This window comes from Mastigoproctus giganteus, chromosome 7, assembly GCF_048544385.1.
Source record: "Mastigoproctus giganteus isolate SK-2022 chromosome 7, ASM4854438v1, whole genome shotgun sequence".
Classification (NCBI taxonomy): Eukaryota; Metazoa; Arthropoda; class Arachnida; order Uropygi; family Thelyphonidae; genus Mastigoproctus; species Mastigoproctus giganteus.
Window position 1 is genome coordinate 118300374 of NC_143581.1, and position 26168 is coordinate 118326541.

The following is a 26168-nucleotide window of genomic DNA, read 5'->3' on the forward strand; positions in this document are numbered from 1 at the left end:
TCACCAATTTGATTGGATGCTATGATGTGGTCACAAAGCAACTGGATGCAGGGAATAACCTTGATATCATATATTTGGATCTTAGAAAGGCTTTTGATACTGTTGCACATGGAAGACTGCTGCACAAATTGGAGCAGTGTGGCATTGTAGGCAAATTGCCGCTATGGATAAAGGGAGGGTTGAGTGGGAGAAGACAGAGAGTGGTAATCAATGGACACTGCTCATCAGGCTTAATGTCCAAGTTTGCAGACAATACGAACGTTGGCAGGATTGTTAATGACATTACGCTGCTGCAATAGGATCTAGAAAAGTTGAGCAGATGGGCTGAGAGGTGGTAAATGAAGTTTAACATTGACAAATGAAAGTACTACATATGGGAAGCAGTAACCGCAGAGTAATGTATCAACTCTGTGGTACTACACTGACAGTGGTAGAGAATGAAAAGGACCTTGGGTTAACTGTACATGCAGATATGAAGTTTTCTGAGCAGTGCAGACGGTCTGCAAGAGTAGCTCATGGTGTCTTGTCAATGATATACAGGAGTTTTTCTAGCAGGGATAAGGAGGAGGTGATTATCCCCTTGTATAAAGTGATGGTCAGGCCACACCTTGAGTACTGTATATAGGTCTGGAGGCCTCGTTTTAAAGAGGATGTAGAGCTGTTGGAACGAGTACAGAGAAGTGCAACAAAATTAGTTAATGGAACAAAGGGTTTCTCTTATGAAGAAAGGCTTAAGTTTTGCAGATTACAGTGTTTGCAGACTAGGCACCTGCAAGGTGAACTGATTGAGGTGTATAAAGCCTTGAATTATTTGTGCATTTCTTCTGCACATTTGTGCAGATGTGCAGAAGTTTGCCTTTAGCCAGCAGATAGTTGATTGGTGGAACAGACTTCAATCTTTTGTTGTGGAAGTTGATAGCCTAAATAAATTTAAGGCTGAGCTGGATCGGTATTTGGAACGAACGGAGGGGTGAAATCGGAAAGTTTTTTTTTTTTGTTTTGGCTGATGCTACATAAGCTTGCTTTCTTGCATCGTATGCCTCTACTAATGCTAATTCCATCAATGTATTATAGATGGAAATGTTCTTGAAGGGTACTGAGTAAAGAAAGCTCAGGCTGTATGTTGCAAATGTATATATTTAAAATTCTGTAGCTAGGTTAGTAGGTGTCTAATGTTTTAGAACATATGAGGTAATCTATCGACATTGGAGGGAGGGGAAAGAGAGATTTTACACACACACACACACACACACACACACGATATATATAAAAACAGGCAAATATAGGCATTTCAGGAAATTTTATTAATTTAACTTTTTATACTAAATTGAATTTAAATCCATTTGAATTTCCAAATTTTATTACTTAGTGATAAAATTCAGTGATAACCATATTTTTTTTTTATTTTACACCGTTCCTCTGATTGGATACAAATAAATGCCATTCTACAATCCAAAATGAAACACTGCCTGCTGTTCCAAATAACATAAGTAGTAGTAACTGGTATGCCAAAAGTAAGGACTGAGAGTAGAAAAAGGCAATGGCTGCTGCAACAGACTTCAGGAAAATAAAAAGAAGAAATGAAAATTAAAAAAAAAATTATGTGTAATATAACTTTTCTCATATAATTACAATAATATATAATCTCTTATAATTACAGTAAAATAATAACTGATACTTTAGTGTTTATAGTACTGCTAATTTTATTGTTAATGTATATTGTCACCTTACTACATACTGTCATATTTCACATAAACAACACAGTACCTAAAATATATATAGAATAACTTAACAATTTTTACTTAACTGGATTTGCTATAACATATTAATTCCTGATCAACAAACTCTAATGTGAATTGTATAATTAATCTTTTAAAATGAGTATAAATGACAAAATGTCACTCTTTCCCAAGATGAGATTCTGTAATGCTGTTTTTTGATTGGGACTTCAAAGTGCATTTTGGTCTAAACTTAACAAGAGAATAAAAATTATTAGAAAATTCATTGAAAACTGCAATAATTAAAGATAGATGAGGGCAGGGCAAGTGATAAACTACGAAAACACTCTAAACTTTAGTTTAGAGTGTTTCCATATATGTAAATATGATATTTCCATATATGCAATTTATGTTCTACTGTTTAATTTCTTTAAGCACACCTTTCTTTGGCATGACTTTCAGCCATTCTTCTATCCTCAAGAAACTTCCAGGAAGTTTCTTGAGGATAGATGCGAGAGAAGCATTTCTCTCATCTACTCATCTCTCTCTACAGTGTCAAAAGTATGCTGCTGGTAAATAGGGAATGCTGCGTGCCAGACCAAGATATCCAGAAACAGGAGACCATGCCCACCTCTTATCCACAGCCCTTCAGTGAAGGGAAAATTGGGAATACTGGAGGTGCAGCACCTCTGACCTGTGGAGAATAACCGTGATCATATCTGTATATCTTCACCAAGGTCTGACACCAGCTGATACAAAAATATGTACTCCTCCTCTTGGACCTCCATGATAATAATAGCTATGGGGCACTTAAATGGAGCACCTATAGCTGCATCCTGAATTTGCCAGCAGCATACCTATTTGCCTGGCTTAGGGAAATAAACCTTGTGGCTACTGCTAAAATGTAAGAAATAGCACATTATTAAAATACAGTAAAAATAAATAAAGTGCAGTATAATGGAAAAAAGTAACAAAAACAAAACATACACAAAGAAGCTTTTAGAGTGATGTGCTCCACCACCATCATTATATTGTAGAGAACTGAAAAACGAGACACACGGGCTATCAACAAACTGAAGGGATGTGAATGTTGACTAACAAATTTGGTGGGGGGGAGAGGGAGAGAGCATCAGACTGTTGTTGTTGTTATTTTGGTTTTTAGGAGCATTAGCAACTAAGGCCATATTGCTCCGGGATATGTGGTGGTCATTCCCTGACCTTTCCGCATCCTCTGTATTTGGTGGTGATGGGCTCGAACCCCAGTCTAATCAAGAAGCGTGTGCTATGCACTGCTGCTCCTTCCCACCTGGCTACGGAGGCGCCGCATTTGGGTATGTCAATTGCAATTAATGTTGGAACCTGCCACACCTATATGGAGCACCTCTAATCAGAAGCAATGAAAAGAATCATGTGAGTGGTCCAAAATTTCGACATTGGAATGTGCAAAATGGCTAGGTGAATACATTTCTCACGCTCCAAGAAACAATTACAAAGCTTATGATCTTCCACCATTATAACACATACCCTACAATCTGTACAAATGATCTGATAAACAGAATCTGTATGTTGCAGCAAGAGAATATCAGATTTAACACCGAAAACCACTGAATGCAATTTTCATTTTCACCAAATCAATATGGTAGTATAGCAATACATGCAGAAACATCAGGATAGTGGGGAATAAGAAACATTCGGATAATGTAGTTGGAAATCAATTTATTACTGGGATCAAAATGGAAAACTAAATTATTACAACAAAAGCAAAGTGGAGAGAAATTGTTGAAATTGAACATAAGAAAGGCAACACGGTTTGGTTGGATCTATCCAGTTATATTAAAGGAAGTATGCAAACCCACAGCCATAATTATGAAAGCTTCCTTGGACTCAGGGAGGCCCCCATGGACTGGAGATGTGCAAATGTGTCCCCAATTCACAAAGGGGGATCAAAGGGTGACACGAGTAATTACAGATCTGTTAGTCTAACTTCTATTTCAGGGAAAATAATCAAGTCCCTTGTTAAGGAAGCAATGCAGGATCTTCTAGACAAGACAGCAGTTATAGTTCAGACACAGCATGTTAAGGTAAAGTCTTGTCTGATAAATTTGACTGGATACTATGATGTGGTCATAAAGTAGCTGGATGTAAAAATAATTTTAATATCACATACTTGGATTTTAGGAAAGCTTTGATACTGTAGCCAAGTCTCTACCATAGATCTATGGTAGAGACTTGGTGTTGCCCTCTGACCTATGGCATGCCAAAGTAAGACGTTCTTATGCGTCTTTGGAAAATTATTCGGAGGAGATGTGTGCACACCTTCGGAGAACTTATGAGATTGTCTCTCAACATTTGGAAGAAGCAGTGCAAAAGCAAGAACGTAGAGCGTCAGTAGCTGTAGACAAGAATATACGTGTAGGAAGCCTTGTTTATCTTTTTACTCCCAAGATAAAAGTAGGTACTACATAAAAACTGGCTTGTTTGAGCACAGGTCCTTATCGAGTGATCAGTCATACCTCACTGGTTATTAACTACGAAATACAGAATCTGTATAATCCAAAAGATAAGCAAATTGTGCACGTAGATCGATTGACGAAGGTAGTTGATTGGAAAGTGTTTCTCGAACTTAGAATAGAGGAATCAGAAGATACTGAACCACCAGATCAAACGTGTACAGAGACAGTGCCAAAAGAAACCTGGATATCTGATAATCCCATAGTGGAAGAGTGTGATTTGATCCCACCGATAGACCCCAGACCTGTGATAACCCAACCAACAAAAACACCAACTATCGCAGTGTCCATTCCTTTGATGTATCTCCCAAATAAGAATCAGAATAGACAATCAGAGATAGAGCAGTCAGAGAAAACCGCCCGTATGCCGTCACATGGTTATAATTTGCATAGTCGCAGTCGTGTAACTCATACCCCACATGTAGTAACTATTACACCCCCATCACAAAATTAAGTGATAGTACCCGAATCAGCTTCCAATAGAAGAGAGGAAACAGAACAGAGTAATCCTACCAGTGAAACGGAGATGCAGAGAGGTGAACTTCTAGATAAAAATATTGAGGAACAAGGAAATTCAGATCAAGTAGGAACAACCGAGTAGAGTAGAAAGAACAATACGGTGGATGTTAGGACCACTCGCTTCGAGATTGGATTCACAAAACAATGACAAAGGTTTTGATTTAACAGGTCTTCTTAGAGATGCTTAGAGGGATTGATGAATCTAAGATTAAAACTGAAGAATGAGAGAGCTTTACAAGGAGAAGACTCGCTATTGTGTTTCATCTGTCTTTGAAAAAAAAAATTTTTTTGGAACAGGAGAGGCACATGAGAGTGACATTTCTTTTTCTGTATTTAAACTGAGTGTAATCAGCAGTCCTCATGTATATGTCAGAGACAAGCAGCCGAAACGTATTGGCTAGCAGAGTGCGGATTGCAGACTGTGAAGAATCCGCCAGTTATTTCCTACAGAATGTGTTTGACACCACCAATGGAAAACATGGATGAGGTTAGACACACGAGATGTGTTGTCGGATGAGCAAGCTCATTTTGAAGAGCAAGGGTTAGACGTCATGTTTACAGAAAAAGATAGATCTCATTAGACTCTGTCATTATGTTTTATCAGGAATTATGTTATTGGATGACTCAACGAACACAGGGTATCAAATGGTACAGATAGAAACACAGAAAAGAGACTTTAATTTATCATAACTATAGATTTCAGGCAGAAGCAGAAGTTATTTTTCAGGAATCAAAAAAAAAAAAAAAAAGATTAGTACCAGAACTTTTAAACATAATATGACTATTGAGCAAATACTATTATTGAGCAGACATTATTACTTTTCTCACACAAATATATCTTGGGTATACAAACTTTGTCTTAATTATACAGGATTAAATGTAGAGAGGAAGGATGCAATTAGTCTAGGGCTTCATAGGTACTTCCCTAGTTACTTTTTGTTTGTTCTCTCTCTCTCTCTCTCTCTCTCTCTCTCTCTCTCTCTCTCTCTCTCTCTCTCAGTGCATTTCTAAATTCAAGTTCAAGAGAGAAGATCCACAGTGGAGAAGAAAAGAAAAATGATATATACAGTTTTTTTTTGGAAATGAGAAAAAGTGATTAGCCTGGGGACGGCTGGTTCCTCCCAGTCACTACTTGTTTTTATCATTTTTCTAGAGGAAAGAGTTAAGTAAAAAGGAGGTAACATCTGAATTTCAAGGTCAAGATAAGGGAATATTCTTCTTGTGCTATTTTGAAAAAAAAAAAAAAAAACTCAATTTCACTCTGAGATAAGAATTGAAACAATATGAATCAGAATTCTAGTTCTACAAATAGCTTTTCGAATGGAAGTTTACCTACTAATTATTAGAACTATTACGTGTGAAATCAACGGAATGATTGATATTGCATTTATGTAAGAAGGTCAAGACAGAACAAATACATAGTTATTATCCACTACAATGGAAAATAGAAACAAGACTGCTGAAGAATTATGCCTGTACTCGTGCTAGTGCCTTCAAAAATCCAGACTGCTGTTTAAAAACATTGTGCTAATTAAGGTAATCCGTGCCTATTTTTTTCAAAGTAAGCGAATGAAAAAAAGATAGCAAGGAAAAGTTTCTTTATTTGCCAAGACCAAGGAAGAACGAGGTCTTTGAAGCTGTCAATAATAATTAGGTTGAAAGCCAGAAGAAATAAGAATCTGATTAATCTCCTACACCAATAAAGCTGTGAAAGAAATCAGTACTGGAATGGAAAGTTTAATCAGCGTGAAGTTGAAATCAAAAGATGTGCCAACTCCACGAGGACATCCTGCTTTAATCCCTAGCAAAGGCTGTCATCGTTTGAGTCAACTCTATTAGTGCTATTCATGTGACGTGCAGTGCTATGTACCCCAGTGAGTTATTTTCCTTGGAGAAAAGAAGTAGTAGTGGCATGTGATGCAAGAAAGCATGTGTATGAGCTTATGCAGCATCAGCCAAAAAAAAACACACCATTCCCTCCAAATGCCTGTCCAGTTCCTCCTTAAATTTATTCAACCTATCAACTTCCACAACGACAGATGGAAGTTTGTTCCAGCAATTAACCACTCGCTGGCTAAAAGCAAATTTCCGCACATCTATTCTACATCTGTCCTTTCTTAATTTGAATTTATGCCCCCTTATGTTCGTAATCCGAACAAGTGGAAGGAACCCATCAGAACTCAATGTGCTCAACCCTTTCAAGGCCTTATACACCTCAATCAGATCACCGCACAGGTGCCTAGTCTCCAGCTACTGCAATTTGCAGAACTTAAGCCTCTCTTGGTAAGAGGATCCCTTCATTCCCCTCACCAATCTTGTTGCCCTTCTCTGTACACGCTCAAGTAAATCTACATCCTTCCTAAAATGAGGCCTCCAGACCTGTACGCAGTACTCAAGGAGGTTAGGCAGGCGAAGGCAGATATTATTGGGATAGCAGAGACGTGGTGTCACACAGATATAAGGAATGCAGAACTGGAATTTGGGGAGTACAATGTGTACAGAAAGGATAGAAAGGGAGGAGGTGTTATACTGTTAATTAAGAAAAACATAAAATCAAAAGAAGTGCACCCAGTTGATATAGATGAACAGTGTGTGCACTGTTGAGTCAGTTTGGCGTGACATAAGCACTGCAAAAGCAAAAATAAGAGTAGGAGTGTGTTATAGGCCTAATGACTCGAATGAGTACAATGAACAATTATACAGAGAAATAGAGTGGGCCAGTAAATCAGAATGTCTTATAATGGGGGATTTTAACTTCCCAGATATTGACTGGAACTTGTGGGTTGGTCACTCACACACTAGTCAGACTTTTGTGGATTTATTGGATGATTGTTTTCTGCAGCAGCATGTTCGAGAGGCAACCAGAGAGAGTAATACTCTTGATCTGGTTATCAGCAGTGATCATTCGTGTATTAAGAATTTGCAGATAAAGGAACCACTAGGTGGCAGTGATCACAGTGTACTGATGTGGGATTTACTTAAAGATATAATTACCATCAGGGGTAAAGGAAAGGGTTTTTGCTTCCGTAAAGGTGAGTACAGTGGTCTCAGAAAGTTTTTAAATTCTTTACAGTGGGATAAACTGACGATGTTACCAACAGTAAATTCTAAGTGAGAAGCATTCAAGGAATTAATCGTAGATGCTACTAAAAGTTTCATACCTATTAAGAAATACTGTTCAAGGTTTAGGCCTAAATGGTTATATAATGAGACTCGTAACAGGGAAGAAAAATGCATGGGATGCATATAAATTATCAAGCGATTCAGAAGCCTATGGCAAATTTAAGCTAGTCTGTAATCAGGTCACAAAGGAGGTTAGGCAGGCGAAGGTAGATTACGAGAAATCCTTGGCAAAAGATGCTAAGAAAAACAGCAAGGATTTCTTTACTTATATAAACTCTGAAAGGAAGGGGATGAATCTGATTGGTCCACTTGACATCGATGGTTCGACTGATGATACTGCTCAGATAGCAAACAAACTGAATGAGTACTTTGCATCTACATTCACACATGAGGAATTATTAAGGTTTGAAAATGGCAGAAGGTTATCAAATTGTAGCAGGATACAAAGGGTACTAGGAAAGTTTTGCAATATGACGCAACAATGAATCACAGGAAGCTGCTTGTTGCTGCATTTTGAGACATGTTCATACGTGCATAGTAGCCGCCGCGCCAAGTCGATGGGCTCAGTTATTCATTAGTAGTGAGAGTGTAAAGTGCTTGCGATGGCATCGTGGTCACGAAATGAGATAAGGACAGTTTTGCGGTATAATTTCGTGCGTGGTTTAACCATAGACCAGTGCTTAGAAGAAATGACTCTTGCACTAGATGATGATTGTCCACATCGTACAACGATATTCAGGTGGTATAGAGAATTCCAAAGGGGAAATTTCACTCTGGAGGATTCTGAGAGGCCGGGAAGGCCACGAACGTCAGTTACGGAGGAAAACGTTACTGCTGTGAGGAAAATGCTTGACGGAAACAGGTGAGTGACCTACCAACAGATAGAGGATACTTTGGGCCTAAATGCACCAGCAATTTGTTCGATTCTGCAAGATCATTTGCTCGTGAAGAAACTTTGTTCTCTCTGGGTGCCGCATCAACTGACTGAAGAGCAGATGACACGACGTGTGACTTGGTGCCGGGAGATGTTAAAAAAGTTTGATAAGGGACAATCTCGGTATGTGAACAACATCGTGACAGGTGACGAGACTTGGCTGTACTATTACGATCTGCCGACCAAGGCTCAAAACAAAGTTTGGGACTTTGATGATGACGACACACCCGTAATTGTCAGAAAATCCCGATCTGTAAAGAAGAAAATGATAGCTGTATTTTTCAAATCGAGTGGAATTGTGGAACGTGTCGTTTTGGACACGCAGAAGACAGTCACAGCTAAGTGGTATACTGAACAATGCCTGCCTAAAGTCATTGGATGTATAAAGAACCTGCGGCCAAAGTCAAGAATGGACACCTGGTACCTCCATCACGATAATGCTGCAGCTCAGCGCGCCAAAGCCTGTACCGAATATTTGACCACGACAGGACTGAAACTTTTCGAGCACCCTCCCTACAGTCCAGACCTTGCTCCCTGCGACTTTGCACTGTTCCCGCATGTGAAAATGAAGCTAAAAGGGAGGCGGTTTTCCAGTGATGAGGACCTTCTACGGGCTTGGGACAACGAGTGTACTTTACTCCCTAGTGAAACTTGGCAGAACTGGTTTAAAGATTGGTTTCGGAGGTTGATTGATTGATTGGTATTGGTGTTTTTGGGCACAAGGGCAGCTAAGGCCAAAATGTGCCTGTTCCTATGATATGTTTTAATATAAGATTTCGGTCAGTTTGTCATCATAGAAAATCGTATATTTGTATCTGCTTAAGAAAGGTAAATAGTTCATTTAAATTTGCATTGTTTCCAATAATGTGGGCAAGTGATAGGGGCTCTTTCAGTCGTGATAGTGAAAGGAAACTATTTTTTCTGAAATAGGAATACTGCTTACAATCTAATAGTATATGCTTGACAGTAAGTGGTAAAGTGCAATTCGCGCATTGAGGTGGAACCTCCTGCTTGAGTAGATATATATGGGTTGGATGTGTATGCCCTATGCGTACTCTTGCTAGCACAACCTCTTCTTGCCTGTTTTGCCTGTAGCTAGATTTCCATAGTGCTGGTTCCTCTTTGATTTCGAGCAATTTGTTGTTCGTTTGTGACTTCCAGATTTCAGACCACTGAATTGTACAGATTTTTTTAATGCGCTTCAAGTAATCTATGTATGGTACTTGGTAATGTGATGGTATTGTACTGATTGGTTGTTTGGCTGCCTGATCTGCTCTCTCATTACCTGTGATACCAGAGTGCCCTGGTATCCAGCAAAATAACACTGCATGTTTCTTACTTCGTAGGTGGTTTAAGCAGGAAAAAATTTGTTTTATGATGGGATGCGATATTGAAAGTTTATTGTCTAATGCAGACACTGCACTCATGGAATCTGTGTATATTATACTGCTGGTGTTGTGGGAAGTGTTTATATTTTCTAGGGCTAATTTTATTGCGTACAATTCTGCAGAGTAACTGCTACACTCAATTGGTAGTGATATAGAAAGTGTAAAAGAGGGAAAGACAGCTGCAGCACCAACAGAAGAGTCTGTTTTTGAACCATCTGTATATATTACACAGTGTTGAGCATTGTTGAGGGAATGGCCTTTATGTAGCTGTTTAATAATTTCATCTGGCAGGGATTTCTTTCTCCATTGCTGAAAATAGGTATCACAGTGAGGGAGAGTTACAGACCAGGGTGGATCAGCTACATCATTCTCTTGAAGCATATTGTCAAAGTTTATGTCCCAGGCATGTATCAATTCTTTTAGTCGAATACCAGTGGGTCTATTTTCTGTAATTTTGCTGTTGTAAAACGTGATCCAATCAGGGTTGAGAAGCAATGGTCGAACAGGATGGGCTGGAAGGCTTTGAATTTTGGCTGCATAATTAAGGAGCAGCATTTTCCTTCTAAGGTGAAGTGGAGGTTCATGCGCCTCTACATACAGACTCTGGACAGGGGATGTTCTAAAGGCTCCTAGAGAAGTGCGAAGGGCACTATGTTGGATGGTGTTCAGTCTGGTTAGTGCACTTTTCCTAGCAGAGTCATAGACAACAGCTCCATAATCTAATCGAGACCTGATAAGTGCACGATACAGATGTAGGAGAGAGTATCTATCGGCACCCCATTTCATGGCAGAAATGGACCGAAGAATATTTAGTTTCTTTAAACAAATAGTTCGGAGATATGTTATGTGAGAAACAAAGTTAAGTTTGGTGTCCAACATTAAACCTAGGAAACGAAGATTACTGGTGAGTGGTATCGGGTGGTTCTTTAGCCGAAGTTCCGGTTCCGGATGCAGCTTGCGTTTTTTGCAGAAGTGAATTGCAACTGTTTTTTGTTCTGACATACGATATCCATTCTGCTGTGTCCATATTTCCAGCTTATTTATGGAGAGTTGCAGCTGTCTTTCAATAGTAGGAATATTTTTTGAACTGCAAGATAGAGTGAGATCATCAGCGTACATGTATAATTCGACAGTATTAGGAATGTTGTGGGTTATAGAGTTCAACCTGAGTGAAAAAAGAGTAGCGCTAAGTATTGACCCTTGTGGGACACCTTCTTCCTGGGTATAAATACGAGAAAGTACTGTTTGATAACGAACCTGAAATGTTCTGTTTTGGAGAAAGTTTTGAATAAATTTCGGTAAATGTCCCCGCAGTGCTAGGGAATAAAGTTCTCGCAATATGCCATACCTCCAGGTTGTGTCAAAAGCCTTTTCAATCCAAACTTACCATTACAAGGTGTTCGTTTTTTACATAAGCATTACGGATGTTAGTTTCTGCTTTCACCATGAGATCTAAAGCGGATCTGTTTTGTCGGAATCCAAATTGATTGTTGTTTAGCAACTTTTGAGTTTCAAGAATCCAGGTAAGTCGCCTGTGTACCATCTTTTCTAGAGTTTTGCCAAGACAACTGGTGAGGGAGATTGGTCGATAATTTTGTGTGAGTGATTGATCCTTTCCCGGTTTGGGAAAGGCTAGAATAACGGAGTGTTGCCAGGTAGAGGGATATGTACCTTCAAGGAAGATCCGATTAAAGAAAGTTATTAGCGAATTCAAATCTATATTGTTTAGATGTTTTAGCATTACATAATAGATTCCATCAGCTCCAGCAGCGCTATTTGGTGATCTATTTATTGCTGTTTGGAGTTCAAAAAGACAAAAAGGTTGATTGTAGGCTAGAGACTGAGTAGTTTGGAAATTTATCTTATATTTTTCAGCTATGGCTTTAGTTTGTAGAAAGGAAGTATCATAAGCTGTAGTGGCGGAAGTTTCGGAGAAAGTCTCTGCAAGCGCGTTAGCTATTTCTTGTCCGTTCTTGATTAAAATTGGAGAAGAAACTGGAAAAAATTTGCCATTTAGTTGTCGAATTTTTTTCCAAATAGTTTTACTGCTAGTGTCTTTTGTGATAGAAGAGGCAAACTGTATCCATGATTCTTTTTTGGCTTGTCTTCTAATTTGTCGGGCTTTTGCCTTAAGCCTTTTAAACTGGATTAGGTTGTCGGTGGTTGGAAACTTACGGAACTGATTCCAGGCTTTATTTTTTTCTTTTTTCGCTATGGTACAAGCGTCATTCCACCAGTGTTTAAGGTTTCTGTGTTTGAAAGTAGAAAATTTTGGTATTGCTTTGGAAGCTGCTGCTAGTATTTGTTTGGTAATGTGCTCAGCAACATCATCAATGGACCCTAGTTGTATCAGTTGGCTATCAAAGGAGATGGAGACAGAAAACTTTTCCCAATCTGCTTTAGAAAATTTCCATAACACCCGATGGTCAGGGCAAGGTGTCTGCATTGTTTGAATTCTGCATATTATTGGGAAATGATCACTGTTGTGCAGATCATCTAAAACCGTCCAATCTATAATAGGAAGTAACTCGGGGGAACATATAGATAAGTCAATTGCCGACATACATCCCGTGGAGAGATGAGTGTAGGTGTTATGACCAGTGTTCAGCAAAGTTAGGTTCAGTTGGTCTATGAGCTTTTCAAGCAAGTGCCCTCTATTATCCATGTGAGCAGATCCCCATAGCGGATGATGTGCATTTAGGTCACCAAGAAGACAAAAAGGAGACGGTATTTGTTTTATAAGATCTTCTAATTCTTTCAACGTGTAAATATTGTTAGGTGGAAGATACAATGAGATGAGAGTTATTGTTTTTCCCATTGCTACACGAACTGCAACGGCTTCTAAGTGAGTCTGAAGAGGAATGTTTCTTGCTGGAAATTTACAATTCACTAGAATTGCAACTCCACCATGTGCATGGGTTGAACTAATTCTATCTTTTCTATAGGCTGTAAAATGTTTAATAGTATATGTTACCTGTGGATTTAAGTAAGTCTCTTGCAAGCAAATGGCTACCGGTTTATATTGCGAGATCAAATCGCATATATCATCAGTATTACTGCGTAAACCTCTGCAATTCCATTGTACAATGTGCATCATTATTTGGTTTTAGAGAGAGAAGATGATTCTGTCTGTTTCTTGTAAGAGGGAGCAGTTTGCTTTTGGTGATCATGCTTTATCTTTTCCTTTCTTGGAAAATAAGGGCGTCCATATTCTGTACTCCCTTCTACATCATCGGTACCAGTAGATGAACATCCAGTCTCCATGTCATCTTCTGCATGAAGATCAAGGACTGTTTCTTCTTGTGCATTTACAGCTTCGCTGTCCATGCTGCTTGAATTTGGTTGTTGTAATTCAGTGGTACGTTGCCTTGGTGGCTTCCTTTGTAATTTATCGATTGACGTAATTTTAGATGGAACTGAGATTGGAGTATTGTTTATTTCGTCCATTGAAACAGGTTTGTTAGCGGGCTGATTTATCAAAAGTACAGATCGCGCCCATTCTGCAATGGATGTGTTAGGTGGGATTGACACTTCTGTTTGGGTAGCAACAGCTTGACAGTTTTGGGTGGCAGTTGCATAACTGCGGTTTGGCATAGTTACCTTGACTTGTCTTCTTGCTTCTTGATATGATACTTTGTTTTCAATCTTAAACTTCTGTATCTTTTTTTCCATTTTCCACAGATCACACGATTTTGAATAAGCTGGGTGATCATTCTTACAATTTGGGCACTCTGGAGATTTTGCAGTACAGTCTGTTTGAGAATGATTTTTCGAACCACAATTAGGACATGTAATTTCTCCTCTGCATGTTGTTTGAGAATGACCAAATTTTTGGCATTTGAAACACCTTAAGGGATTTGGAATGTATGCCTGGACTCGGCAGTGGAGGTATCCTGCTTTCACTGAGTTTGGTAAATTTGGTGTACTGAAGGTCAATATGATATTTCGTGTTGGAACTAGTTTATCGTCCTTCCAGATCATGATTCGCCTTGCTTGTGTTACTTTTTGTTCTTGTAATTCCGTAATTATTTCCTCTTCGGTGACGTTTAGTAAATCCCACTCACTTATTACTCCTTTAGAGGAGTTCAGTGTATTATGCGGGGTGACTTTGATTGGGATTCCACTTATAGTTGACAGTTTCAATAACAGTTCAGAGTGTCTTGCCTGAGTGGTTTCAATTAATAGATCTCCTGACTGGAGTCGTTTTACCATTTTTGGTGTTCCTGCTGAATTCTCGAGACATCTTTGAATGACAAAGGGAGACAAATTGCTTACTGGTTGATTCGATAATGAATGCATTATCAGAAAAGCTGGTGGTTCTGGTTTGTTAGAATCTGTTCTCATTCTTTTCGAGAGACTAGGATCATGTTCCCTTCTACGGGTGTCAATAGGTTGAGAGCCTGTTGGCTCTAGTGGTGGGTATTTGTCACAATCCATTGTTGCTCCTTTTCGCCCCAGGAGAGGAGCTTCCTTCTCCCAGGTTACCGGCCCCGCCACGTGGAGGCAGGAGCGGTGCCACCAGTGACCAAGCGATAAGTTATTGGTTAGTGTGTTACAAGGGTTAGTTAAATATATACAAAAGAAAGGTGTTTTTCCTTTCTTCTAGGAGGCTTCTTTCTTTATTTATAAAGAGCCAGAAAATAAATAACTTTGAAAGTAAAAGACTTTAGAAATTTTAACTACTTCTTTATAGAAAATACGCTTTGAAAGTCGCTTTGGAAATCGCTAGATCACTCGCTTGGCACTCGGGGCCAGGTTTCGGAGGATGGAGAGGTGTATTGAATGTAGAGGAAATTACTTTGAAATAATTAAATAAACAAAGCTGTATTGCAAAACTTTCCTAGTACCCTTTGTACTTAATGATTTTGTAATAACTGAGAGCAAAGTGGAGGAGAAATTGTTGAAGTTAAACATAAGAAAAGCACCTGGGGTGAATGGGATCTATCCAGTTATATTAAAGGAGGCGGCAAAGCAACTAAGCAAACCCTTAGCCATAATTATGAGAGCATCCTTGGACTCAGGGGAGGTTCCCCCGGACTGGAGATGTGAAAATGTATCCCCAATTCACAAAGGGGGATCGAAGGGTGACACGAGTAATTACAGACCAGTTAGTTTAACTTCTGTTCCGGGTAAAATAATGGAGTCACTGGTTAAAGATTTATTGCAGGATCATCTAGACAAGACTGCAGCAATAATTAAGACATAGCATGTGTTTGTTAAGGGAAAGTCTTGTCTGACAAATTTGATAGGATATTATGTGGTTACAAAGGAACTGGATGCAAAAAATAATTTTGATAACATATATTTGGATTTCAGGAAAGCTTTTGACACTGTTGTGCATGAAAGACTATTGTACAAATTGGAGCAGAATGGTATTAAAGGTAAGTTGCTACAATGGATAAAAGGATGGTTAAGTGGGAGAAGACAGAGGTTTGTATATTTTTGGTATATTTATCAATGATATTGTTGAAGGTATATTAGGCTTAATGTTTGCAGATGATACAAAGGTTGGCAGGGTTGTTAATGACAGTAATGGCAGTGTGCTACTGCAACAGGATCTAGATAATTTGGGCAGATGGACGAAGAAGTGGCAACTGAAGTTTAACCTTGACAAATGCAAAGTACTGCATATGGGTAGAAGTAACCCCAGAGAAATGTACCAACTGTGTGGTACTACACCTAAGATGGTAGAAAATGGTAGAAGTACAGTGCAGTGTCTAAATCTTTCAAAAGGGTAGCGACTATTGCATTGAAAACAATGAAATAAGTGCAAGGAAGCTGAACCTACTACCTTCATCATCACCAGGGAACAATCAACAGCAAGTGTTAAAATTCTGAGGATTGGATAGTCTTTTGAAGTATTAATGTTGTATCAACGAAGTAGAATTGTATGTTAATGTGCATATCCTATTTTAATTATGAGTGCTTATATAAATGTTAATCTTAGTTTTGATTTATGTTAACCTAATGTTTTTCCATAGTGAATTGTTTTACAATATGTTTGAAGATCTTATGTTGATAATTTCCTAAATGATAAGGACATATACTAATACCTATTGTTTCATGGGTAATTATGCTATCAGTTAATCAAGCATATCATTCTATGTTTCTGGATTAACCATTATAGTTATTTGTAACCCTGTATATTTTCTTTATTAAACCTTGATTATGTGTCCTAAGGGATGAGTAACATGTATTGTACTTAGCTAAGTTATATAATTATACAAGTTATTAAATAACATTATATGTATAATGCATTATTTTTAGATATTAATTGTCATAAATATGAATTATGTCTAGTATTAGGAATGCATGATACTTTGTAAATGAATGATAGAGAAAAGAGCAGATATTAACTCTTTGTCTATTTTATTCCATATCATGCTACTGCATCGAGCGGAGAATCTGACGTGGAAGCTACATTCTGCGTGTTCCAGAAGAAGAAGTGAGCTCCCGGTGATCCTTCAGAACAGCAATAGATAGCTTCTGCAAACCAGGACTATAGTTTTCCGAAAATAAACATTCACAAACAAAAGAACATTCTGCAATGTTCTTTTGGAAAAAAAAAAAAGAGGGGTGTGTGTGTGTGTGGACCCAGAAGGCACTTTCACAACAATTTATGAACATTTGGGCCTTAGTGAACAGAACATTATATCTAAATCATGTTAATGTTCACATTTTTTTTTTGAGCTTTAGTGTACTTGTCATCATGATCACTTCGGTTGTCGTATGTAGAATTGTACCAGGTTGACATGGATTGTCCTCAGACAACCCTAGAAATATATGGAAAATTGTTATGTAAAATACATTAGATATTAGGTACTATCTATTCTGCTTGAAATAGATCCATCAATTGTAAGAGGAGACATGTTTGTTCTTTTACCCCCCCACAGAAAGATTCCAAATCTAGTCTTCGAATCTGTACCAAGCCTTAAATTTTGGGCATGTCAAATTCTTTTTCCCCTGCACAAAATTTTGAGGATGAAGGGAAGGAATGTGAAAATGCTTTCATTTTTAATCCTTGGCTTGCCTTTGAGAAACAATTTCCGCTCCAAGTCACCCTATATTTTTGCAACTAGTATATTTGGAGAATAATGATAATGACCACTTCCCGCAGAAGGCTATTTTTGTCTGATCCAGCGTACGCCCCTTGATGCCACGCTGGGGAAGGCAGCAATTGAGACGTTATACCACCGTTATGAGCCCGGCTGGTTCACAGCGAGAGATCGTCACTCGATCGGGTTGGACAAATGTCATAGACATAATATTTATGAGGGAAAGTAGGTGATTCTCGGTGGAGAAATGAGAGTAATGCCGATTAAGGAACATGCTTTTGGGTGAAATCGGAACCTGATAATTTCGGGGTGATTGTTGTCTGAAAATTTGGAGGAGTGAACAGACTTTAGATCTAGTGACTACTGCAGTCTGGAAATGCCACCCCATGCAGATGCGAAGTTCCTCTTTTGCCTCATTTAAATTCCTTTTTGGCTGTGTCAGGTTTTCAAGACAATAGTCCCTGGGATTTCCTTCTCCTCACAGAATTAGCCTTTTGACCAATACGAGATTGCAAATTCAGAAAGGGGGGGGGACATATATATATATGAAGAGGGGAGACAAAAAGGGGAAGTTGTTCAGTAAGTGGTGGAGTGGTTGACGTGGGTAGATGCGTGGAGAGAAGAGAGGGAGAGGTAAAACACAAGAGAGACAGAGAGTAAAGGTAGAGCAGGACAAGGCTGACAAAAAGACATCTCAAAATCGTTTCCGATGGAGCTGCTGCTTGGAATCATTAATCCCTAAAGACTCCCAGGAATTTTCTGGTAAGTCCACCTTAGTTTGTGATAGTTAACACCATAAAATAGTCCAACAATGAGACTTACCCTTTTCTTACTGGTGTCACTAACAGACATCCCTCCTCATAGGTATACACTATGATAGCATACACTATTCTATCGCACTTAGACCCTAGAATGTATTACTAATGTGACCCACTATTAAATATAGTATATCAGTCATTATTAAACTCACATGCCAATTTGCCGACCGGGCTAGCCGGGTGGGCAAAGTGCATGCCTGGCAACCCAAAGGTCACGGGTTCGAATCCCGCTTCGGGCTTGGATCAAAGTACTGCAAAAACCTTGGGAGGTGCATTATGGTTACAGAAGCCGATGCGCCAACAACTACCAAAAAAAAAAAAAAAAAAATGTCGATTTGATACTAGTACCCAAATACTTGGACAGCGAGATGTTTATTGATTCGCGAGAGTACGAGCAATAGCTATCTACAAAGGCCACACGAAGAACGCAAACCAACTGCTATACATGTACCATCAATATTTGAATCTTTAGTATATTGTGATTAAGGTATAGAGAGTTATGCTCTTTCAGTCTGAAGATGCAATAAGCCATCACTTTTATTCATTTTGTATATTATGTGTTTGTGTTTAATAAACTATGTTTTGTTTAATCATCTGTGCCTCTTAGCCATTTTCTTGCCACATACCACCCATAGCACGAGCTGTATGAGTAAAAGAACCTTAATTTTGCGGCACTCTGGGGCCTAACTTCGGGGAGGGTTCCAGAGTGAGCACACAACGCAATCTTGCTGTTGCAAGTCTATTCTCCACGTCTCAGAATAGATCTTGGGAACACGAGATTTTGTCCTAAAACTATACCACTAGCCGATCATATAAAACCCAGGTTTCCTGGAATACCAATATTAGTGTTTAAACTTGCCCGGAAACCTTATTGTACACACTGAATGTGGAGTAATTGTTTGAGTTGATTGTCTTGATCGTTATATGATGAAGGTTGTCCAGCAAGCGCACTATAACAGGAAGGCCTGTGGAACACTGTACTGCCTATGAGTAGCAGTAACCCCAGAGAAATGTACAAACTAGGTGGTGTTACGCTCAGGGTAGTGGAGAATGAAAGAGACCTGGGGTAATTATGCAGTCAGATATGAAGTTTTCTGAGCAGTGCAGACAGGCTGCCAGAGTAGGTCATGAGGTCTTGTCAATGATATACAGGAATTTTGCTAGCAGGGATAAGGAGGTGATTATCTTCTTGTGTGATTATCCTCTATAAGGCAATGGTCAGGCCACACCTTGAGTACTGCATAGAGGTCTGGAGGCTTCATTTTAGGAGGGATGTAGAGTTGCTAGAACGAGTACAGAGAAGGAGAACAAGACTGGCGAGGGCAACAAAGGAGTGCTCTTATTAAGAAAGGCTTAAGTTCTGCAATTTGCAGCTTCTGGAGATTAGACATTTGCGAGGTGATCTAATTGAGGTGTATAAGGCCTTGAATGGTTTGAGCAAGCTCAATGCTAATGGGATTCTACTTCTTGCTCAGATTATTCACCTGAAGGGTCATAAATTCAAATTGAGGAAAGACAATTGTAGAATTGTGGAAATTCATCTTTAGCCAGCAGGTGGCTGATTGTTGGGACAAAATTCCATCTGCTGTAGTGGAGGTAAACAACTTAAATAAGTTCAAGGCAGAACTAGACAAACATTTGGAGTGATTGGATGGGTGAAATGGAAAGTTTTTTTTTTTTTTTTTTTTTATTTTGGCTGATGCTATATAAGCTTGCTTTCTTGCATCATATGCCTCTACTAATGCTAATGCTAAATGAACTAAAGGCTTCCACTGCTAACAGAGATCTCAGATTCAGCAGCAGAAGCACAATGGTACCATGCTTGACTAAATAACATTTATGCAGTGCTATGTAAATGTCCTGGGGTATGTGCAACTTATAATTGCTGAAATGACTCTTTCACCTTGGTTTTTAATATATACTAAGATCACCAATCATGAACCCACATGCCAGACCAAGACATCCAGAGACAGGAGACCATTATCCACCTCTTATCCATAGCAAAAGAGATATGAAGACAATGAATTGAGAATACTGGAGAAGCAGCACCTCTGACCTGCACAGATCCAATAAAGTATCTTTCAGTAATTCTAATTTGTTCCAGTTTATATAACTGCTTTTTATGGGGGACGATATCAAACACTTTGCTGAAGTCAAGATAAATAATGTCAACGATGTTTCTTGTATACGACTGTTTTTTAACTTAGTTGTAATAATTCATTCAGTTGGTCAGGCAAGACTTTCCCTTCAGAAACCAACCCATGTTGTAATCTCTTCCTGTCAAGATGGTCCTGTATTATATCGTGAAACAACATCGAACTCACTAGTCTGTAGTTGTCCATGACTTTTAGCATTAGCATTAGTAGAGGCATTTGATGCAAGAGAGCAAGCTTATGCAGCATCAGCCAAAAACAAAATAAAGTAAAATAAATAAATAAAAAATAACCACTTCCACTTCACCCCTCTGTTTGTTCGAAATACCTGTCCAGCTGAGCCTTAAACTTATTTAGGCTATCAACTTCCACGAGAAGGGATGGAAGTCTGTTCCACCTACCAACCACCCGCTGGCTAAAGGCAAATTTCCACACATCTATCCTACATCTGTCTTTCCTCAATTTGAATTTATGCCCACTCAGGTGATTATTCTGAGCAAGAGGAAAAATCCCATCAGCATTGAGCATGCTCAAACCATTCAAGGCTTTGTACACCTCTATCAGATCACCTCGCTGGTGCCTAGTCTCCAGACACTGTAATTCGCAAAACTTAAGCCTTTCTTCGTAAGAGCACCCCTTTGTTCCATTCACTAATCTTGTTGCCCTTCTCTGTACTCGTTCCAGCAGCTCTACATCCTTCTTGAAATGAGGCCTCCAGGCCTGTATACAGTACTCTAGGTGTGGCCTGACCATTGCCTTATACAAGGGAATAATCACCTCCTTATCCCTGCTAGAAAAATTCCTATATATCATTGACAATACACCATGAGCTACTCTTGCAGCCCGTCTGCACTGCTCAGAGAACTTCATATCTGGCTGCACAACCACCCCCAGGTCCCTTTCATTCTCTACCACTGTCAGTGTAGTACCACAGAGTGATACGTTGCTCTGGGGTTGCTGTTTCCCATATGTAGTACTTTACATTTGTCAATGTTAAACTTCATTTGCCACCTCTCAGCCCATCTGCTCAACCTTTCCAGATCCTGTTGCAGCAGCATAGTGTCAGTAGTGTCCTTGACAACCCTGCCAACCTTCGTATCGTCTGAAAACTTGGACATTAAGCTTGATATACCATCATCAATATCATTTATAAAAACAGAAAACAATAAAGGACCCAATACTGAACCCTGAGGGACTCCACTAATAACATTAGTCCACGATGAGCAGTGTCCATTGATTACCACTCTCTGTCTTCTCCCCCTCAACCACCCCTTTATCCATAACAGCAATTTGCCTCCAATGCCACACTGCTCCAATTTGTGCAGCAGTCTTCCATGTGCAACAGTATCAAAAGCCTTTCTAAGATCCAAGTATATAATATCAAAGTTATTCCCTGCATCCAGTTCTTTTGTGACTGCATCATAGTATCCAATCAAATTGGTCAGGCAAGACTTCCCCTTAACAAAACCATGCTGTGTCTGAGCTATAACTGAAGTCTTGTCTAGATGATCCTGTAGTGTTTCTTTAACCAGTGCCTCCATTAATTTTCTGGGAACAGAAGATAAACTCACAGGTCTATAATTACTTGTGTCAGCCTTTGATCCTCCTTTGTGAATTGGGGTCACATTTGCACATCTCCAGTCCATGGGTACCTCCCCTGAGTCCAAGCAAGCTCTCATAATTATGGCTAAGGGTTTGCTTACTTCCTTTGCTGCCTCCTTTAATATAACTGGATAGATCCCATCCACCCCAGGTGGCTTTCTTGTGTTTATCTTCAACAATTTCTCCTCCTTTACTCTCAGTTATTACAAGATTCTCTAGCTTACTGCCAGAGTTGAATACACCTCTGGCATTCCCCTCGCTGAATAACTCCTCATGTGTGAATGTCGATGCAAAATATTCATTTAGTTTGTTAGCTACCTGAGCAGGATCATCAACAGTTGAGCCATCGATATCACGTGGACCAATCTGATTCATCCCCTTCCTTCTAGAGTTTACATAAGTAAAGAACTCTTTGCTGATTTTCTTCGCATCCCTTGCCAAGGATTTCTCGTAATCTGCCTTCGCCTGCCTAACCTCCTTGGTAACTTGGTTACAGATCAACTTGTATCTATCATAGGCTTCTGTGTCACGTGTTAATTTGTATGTATCCCATGCATTTTTATTCTCTGCCATATGCCTCATTAGTTCATCTGACATCCATTTAGGCCTGAACCTTGAACAATATTTCTTAATTGGTATGTAAAGCCTAGTAGCTTCCAAGATAAGTTCTTTGAATGCTTCCCATTTTGAATTTGCTGTTGGTAACATCATCAGTTGATCCCACTGTATAGAATTTAAATACTGTCTCAGTCCATCGTAGTCGCCTTTACGAAAGCAATACCCCTTCTCTTTACCCCTAATGGTAGTTACCTCTTTGAGTAAATCCCACTTCAGAACACTGTGATCACTGCCACCTAGTGGTTCATTTATCTGCAGATTCTTAATGCATGAAGAATCACTACTGATAATCAAATCAAGAGTATTACTCCCTCTAGTTGCCTCCCGAACATGCTGATGTAGAAAACAATCATCCAATAAATCCACAAAAGCCTTGCTAGTGTATGAGTGACCAGCCCCCAAATTGCAGTCAATATCTGGGAAATTAAAATCCCCCATTATAAGCCATTATAAGACTCTCTGATTTACTGGCCCACTCTATTTCTCTGTACAGTTTCTTATTGTACTCATCAGAGTCATTAGGCCTATAGCACGCTCCTACTCTCAATTTTGATCTCCCAATGCTTATGTCACACCAAGCTGACTCGACACTACACTGTCCAGCGATGTCAACTGGCTTCACTTCCTTGGATTTTATGTGTTTCTAAACTAATAGCATAACCCCTCCTCCCTTCCTATCCTGTCTATCCTTTCTGTAGACATTGTACTCCCCAAATTCCAGTTCTGCATTCCTTATATCTGTGTGACACCACTTCTCTGAAATCCCAACAATATCTGCCTTTGATGTTTTGAGCAATACCTCAAATTTATTTACTAAACTCCTAGCATTGGTGTACACGCAAGTATACATACACCTGCTCTTCCTCTTAGCCACCCTATCACAACCCATGTGTTTACTTGTACCGCCATGATTCCCAGCAGTCTCTCAAATATCCTGCATTTATTTTCCAGGCTGCTGCTCATTCCAATAGAAGCAGTGCAAGAATCACTTTCTCCTCTGCCAGTGGCTACTGTTAATCTATTAGTCCTTGTATCCCCCCAATCTAGCAGTTTTCCGACCCACCTAACACTGCCTCGACAGCATCAGCAAACATTCTTGCACCCTTTCTATTTAAGTGTATCCCATCCCTGTAGAAGCAGTCTCTCCTGTTAACAAGTACAGACCAGGCTGAAAAAAATTGTACCCCTTGAGCCCTGCACAATCTTTCCAGGGCCGAATTGATTGACAGGACTCTCATCATATACTCCCTCCTATCGTGTCTGGGCAGAATTGCAGACACTTTCAAATTCAACCCTAATTCACGGTTTTTTTTCATCAGTGAACTGTACTTGATAAGTAATTCCGCCGGTCTCCTACTCTTAATATCATTAGTACCAACGTGCACAACTATATCACCTTTTGTGCCCTTAAAAGATGATATCCGCTCTACAACGTCATGAACCTTTGCCCCTGGCAGACATACCCTGGTCCTGTTCCACCTATCCTTTTTACAAAGCATGTTCCCCGTTTCCCTGACAATAGAGTCACCAGGTTTATAACACACTTCTACTCTTATTTTTGCTTTCGCAGTGCTTACGTCACACCAAACTGACTCAATAGCGCACTGTTCACCTATATAAACTGGGTGCACTTCTTTTGATTTTATGTTTTTCTTAATTAACAGCATAACACCTCCTCCCTTCCTATCCTTTCTGTACACATTGTACTCCCCAAATTCCAGTTCTACATTCCTTATATCTGTGTGACACCACGTCTGCTATCCCAACAATATCTGCCTTTGATGTCTTGACCAACACTTCAAATTCATCAAATTTATTTACTATACTCCTATCATGTCTGGGCAGAAATGCAGACACTTTCAAATTCAACCCTAATTCACAGCTTTTGTTCAACCTGTACTTGTTAAGTAATTCTGCCCGTCTCCTACTCTTAATATTATTAGTACCAACATGTACAACTATATCACCTTTTGTGCTCTTAAAAGATGATATTCGCTCCACAACGTCATCAACCTTTGCCTCTGGCAGACATACCCTGGGCCTGTTCCACCTATCCTTTTTACAAAGCATGTTCCCCGTTTCCCTGACAATAGAGTCACCAACAACTACTAGTTCCTTTTGGGACCAGCGCATTCTGCCTTGGGGGTTGCCGCTGTGTTGCGTGATGACCAAGTGCAAGCTCTGGAATTGGTGTGGGCAGCTGAGAGCTTGATGGGCCCCTCACTTGTAATCCTTCGAGGGCATCCACCCTGTCCTTCAAGCTCTCATATAGGCCCATAACAACGCTGAGTTGTCGCCTGATTTCCTTACACTCCTTGCATCGTGCACATACAAAGACATCCCCCATGGCAGTATCATGTCCCATACCTGACTGCTCCGCAAACATCAAGCAAATAGTGCATCTTAAAAGGCTGTGATTCAGAGGGCAACTGCCCCCCCCTCAGTTCTCCCCTGAGCCACAGCATTCCCATTAGCTTGAGCCTTTTGCTTTGCTGCTCTGGTTTGAGTCATGATTTCGATTTGCTTTCAATAAAATTTCAATTTCAGTACAAAATTAAATCCTAAACTTGTATCCGAACACAGTTATAACGCTATATTTATGTTTCAGTAACGAGTGTTATCTACGAAATCTACGAGTGTTATCTACGAAATATTTATGTTTCAGTAACGAGTGTTATCTACGAAATCCCTTTATATAACTTCTGTATCAAGTTATGTATTAATTATTTATTTTTACTAATTATTTATGTTACGTAACCTAAGTGGTTATATGTATAGTTAAAAGTACAATTTAATTGCCAATGAAGTTCGACAAGATTAATAGATTTTACTGATTAATTTTTGCGTAACAATGGCGGCTATTTACGAACGGTGAACACGTGGATTTTTGCACTACCTTTATGGACTGGAGACAAATTAGCAATTCTGCAGTCTTAGGAGATCATTTCAGAGTCTAATGATGATCTCATTAACTTCCTCAACCTGGCCAAGCACTCATTTGCAGCCTTTTTCAGTATAACAGGATATTCAACATCCACTCCAAGAGTCTCACCTTTGCTCAACTTCAGCAGCTTTTCCCATAGACTCTTCTCAGAGGCTGATGCAACAATCTGCAACAATCTGAGTCCTTGCCACTCATGGTTTAAATGGGTTTTCAACTGCAAATATTGTATAGTGATTTGTTGTACTGCACTTTTTACCTTTCTTACCCCATCAATTTTATTAAATATGCACAAAGGGGCAATGGTAAGGCTCATCTTGAGTACTGCACACAGGTTTGAAAGCCTTATATTAGGAAGGACATGGATCTGTTGGAAGAGGTGCAGAGAAGAGCAATGAGATTAGGCAGGGGGGGAGCAAAAGGGTGCTCTACCAGGAAAAACTTCAGTTTTGCAAAATGCAGTATCTGGATACTAGACACCTATGAGATCTGATTGAGGTGTTTAAGACTTTGGGTGGATTGAGTAAAGTCAATGATGGTGTAATCCTTATCCGTAGGGTCCTCCGTAGCCAGGTGGGCAGGAGCAGCAGTGCGTAGCGCACACACTTCTTGATTAGCCCGGGGGTTCGAGCCCGAGACCACCAAATACGGAGAATGTGGAAAGGTCAGCAAATGACCACCGCATATCCCCAGAGCAACATGGCCTTAGTTTCTAATGCTCCAAAAAACCAAATAACAACAACAACCTCATCCTTACTCTTCTTCAAACTATACACAAGGGTATGGGGT

The 26168-nt window shown here is 39.5% G+C and overlaps 1 protein-coding gene across 1 annotated transcript in view; it reads right to left on the bottom strand.

The window, feature by feature from the left end:
* Positions 1–1401: 1401 nt before the first annotated feature.
* The window catches only part of LOC150083166 (FERRY endosomal RAB5 effector complex subunit 3-like), a 1535539-nt gene continuing 1510772 nt past the window's right edge, over positions 1402–26168 (bottom strand). Inside the window, exon 24 of the mRNA XM_090378412.1 lies at positions 1402–1557. Coding sequence (XP_090234538.1) covers positions 1402–1557 — 156 coding nt within the window. The remainder of the gene's footprint in view (positions 1558–26168) is intronic.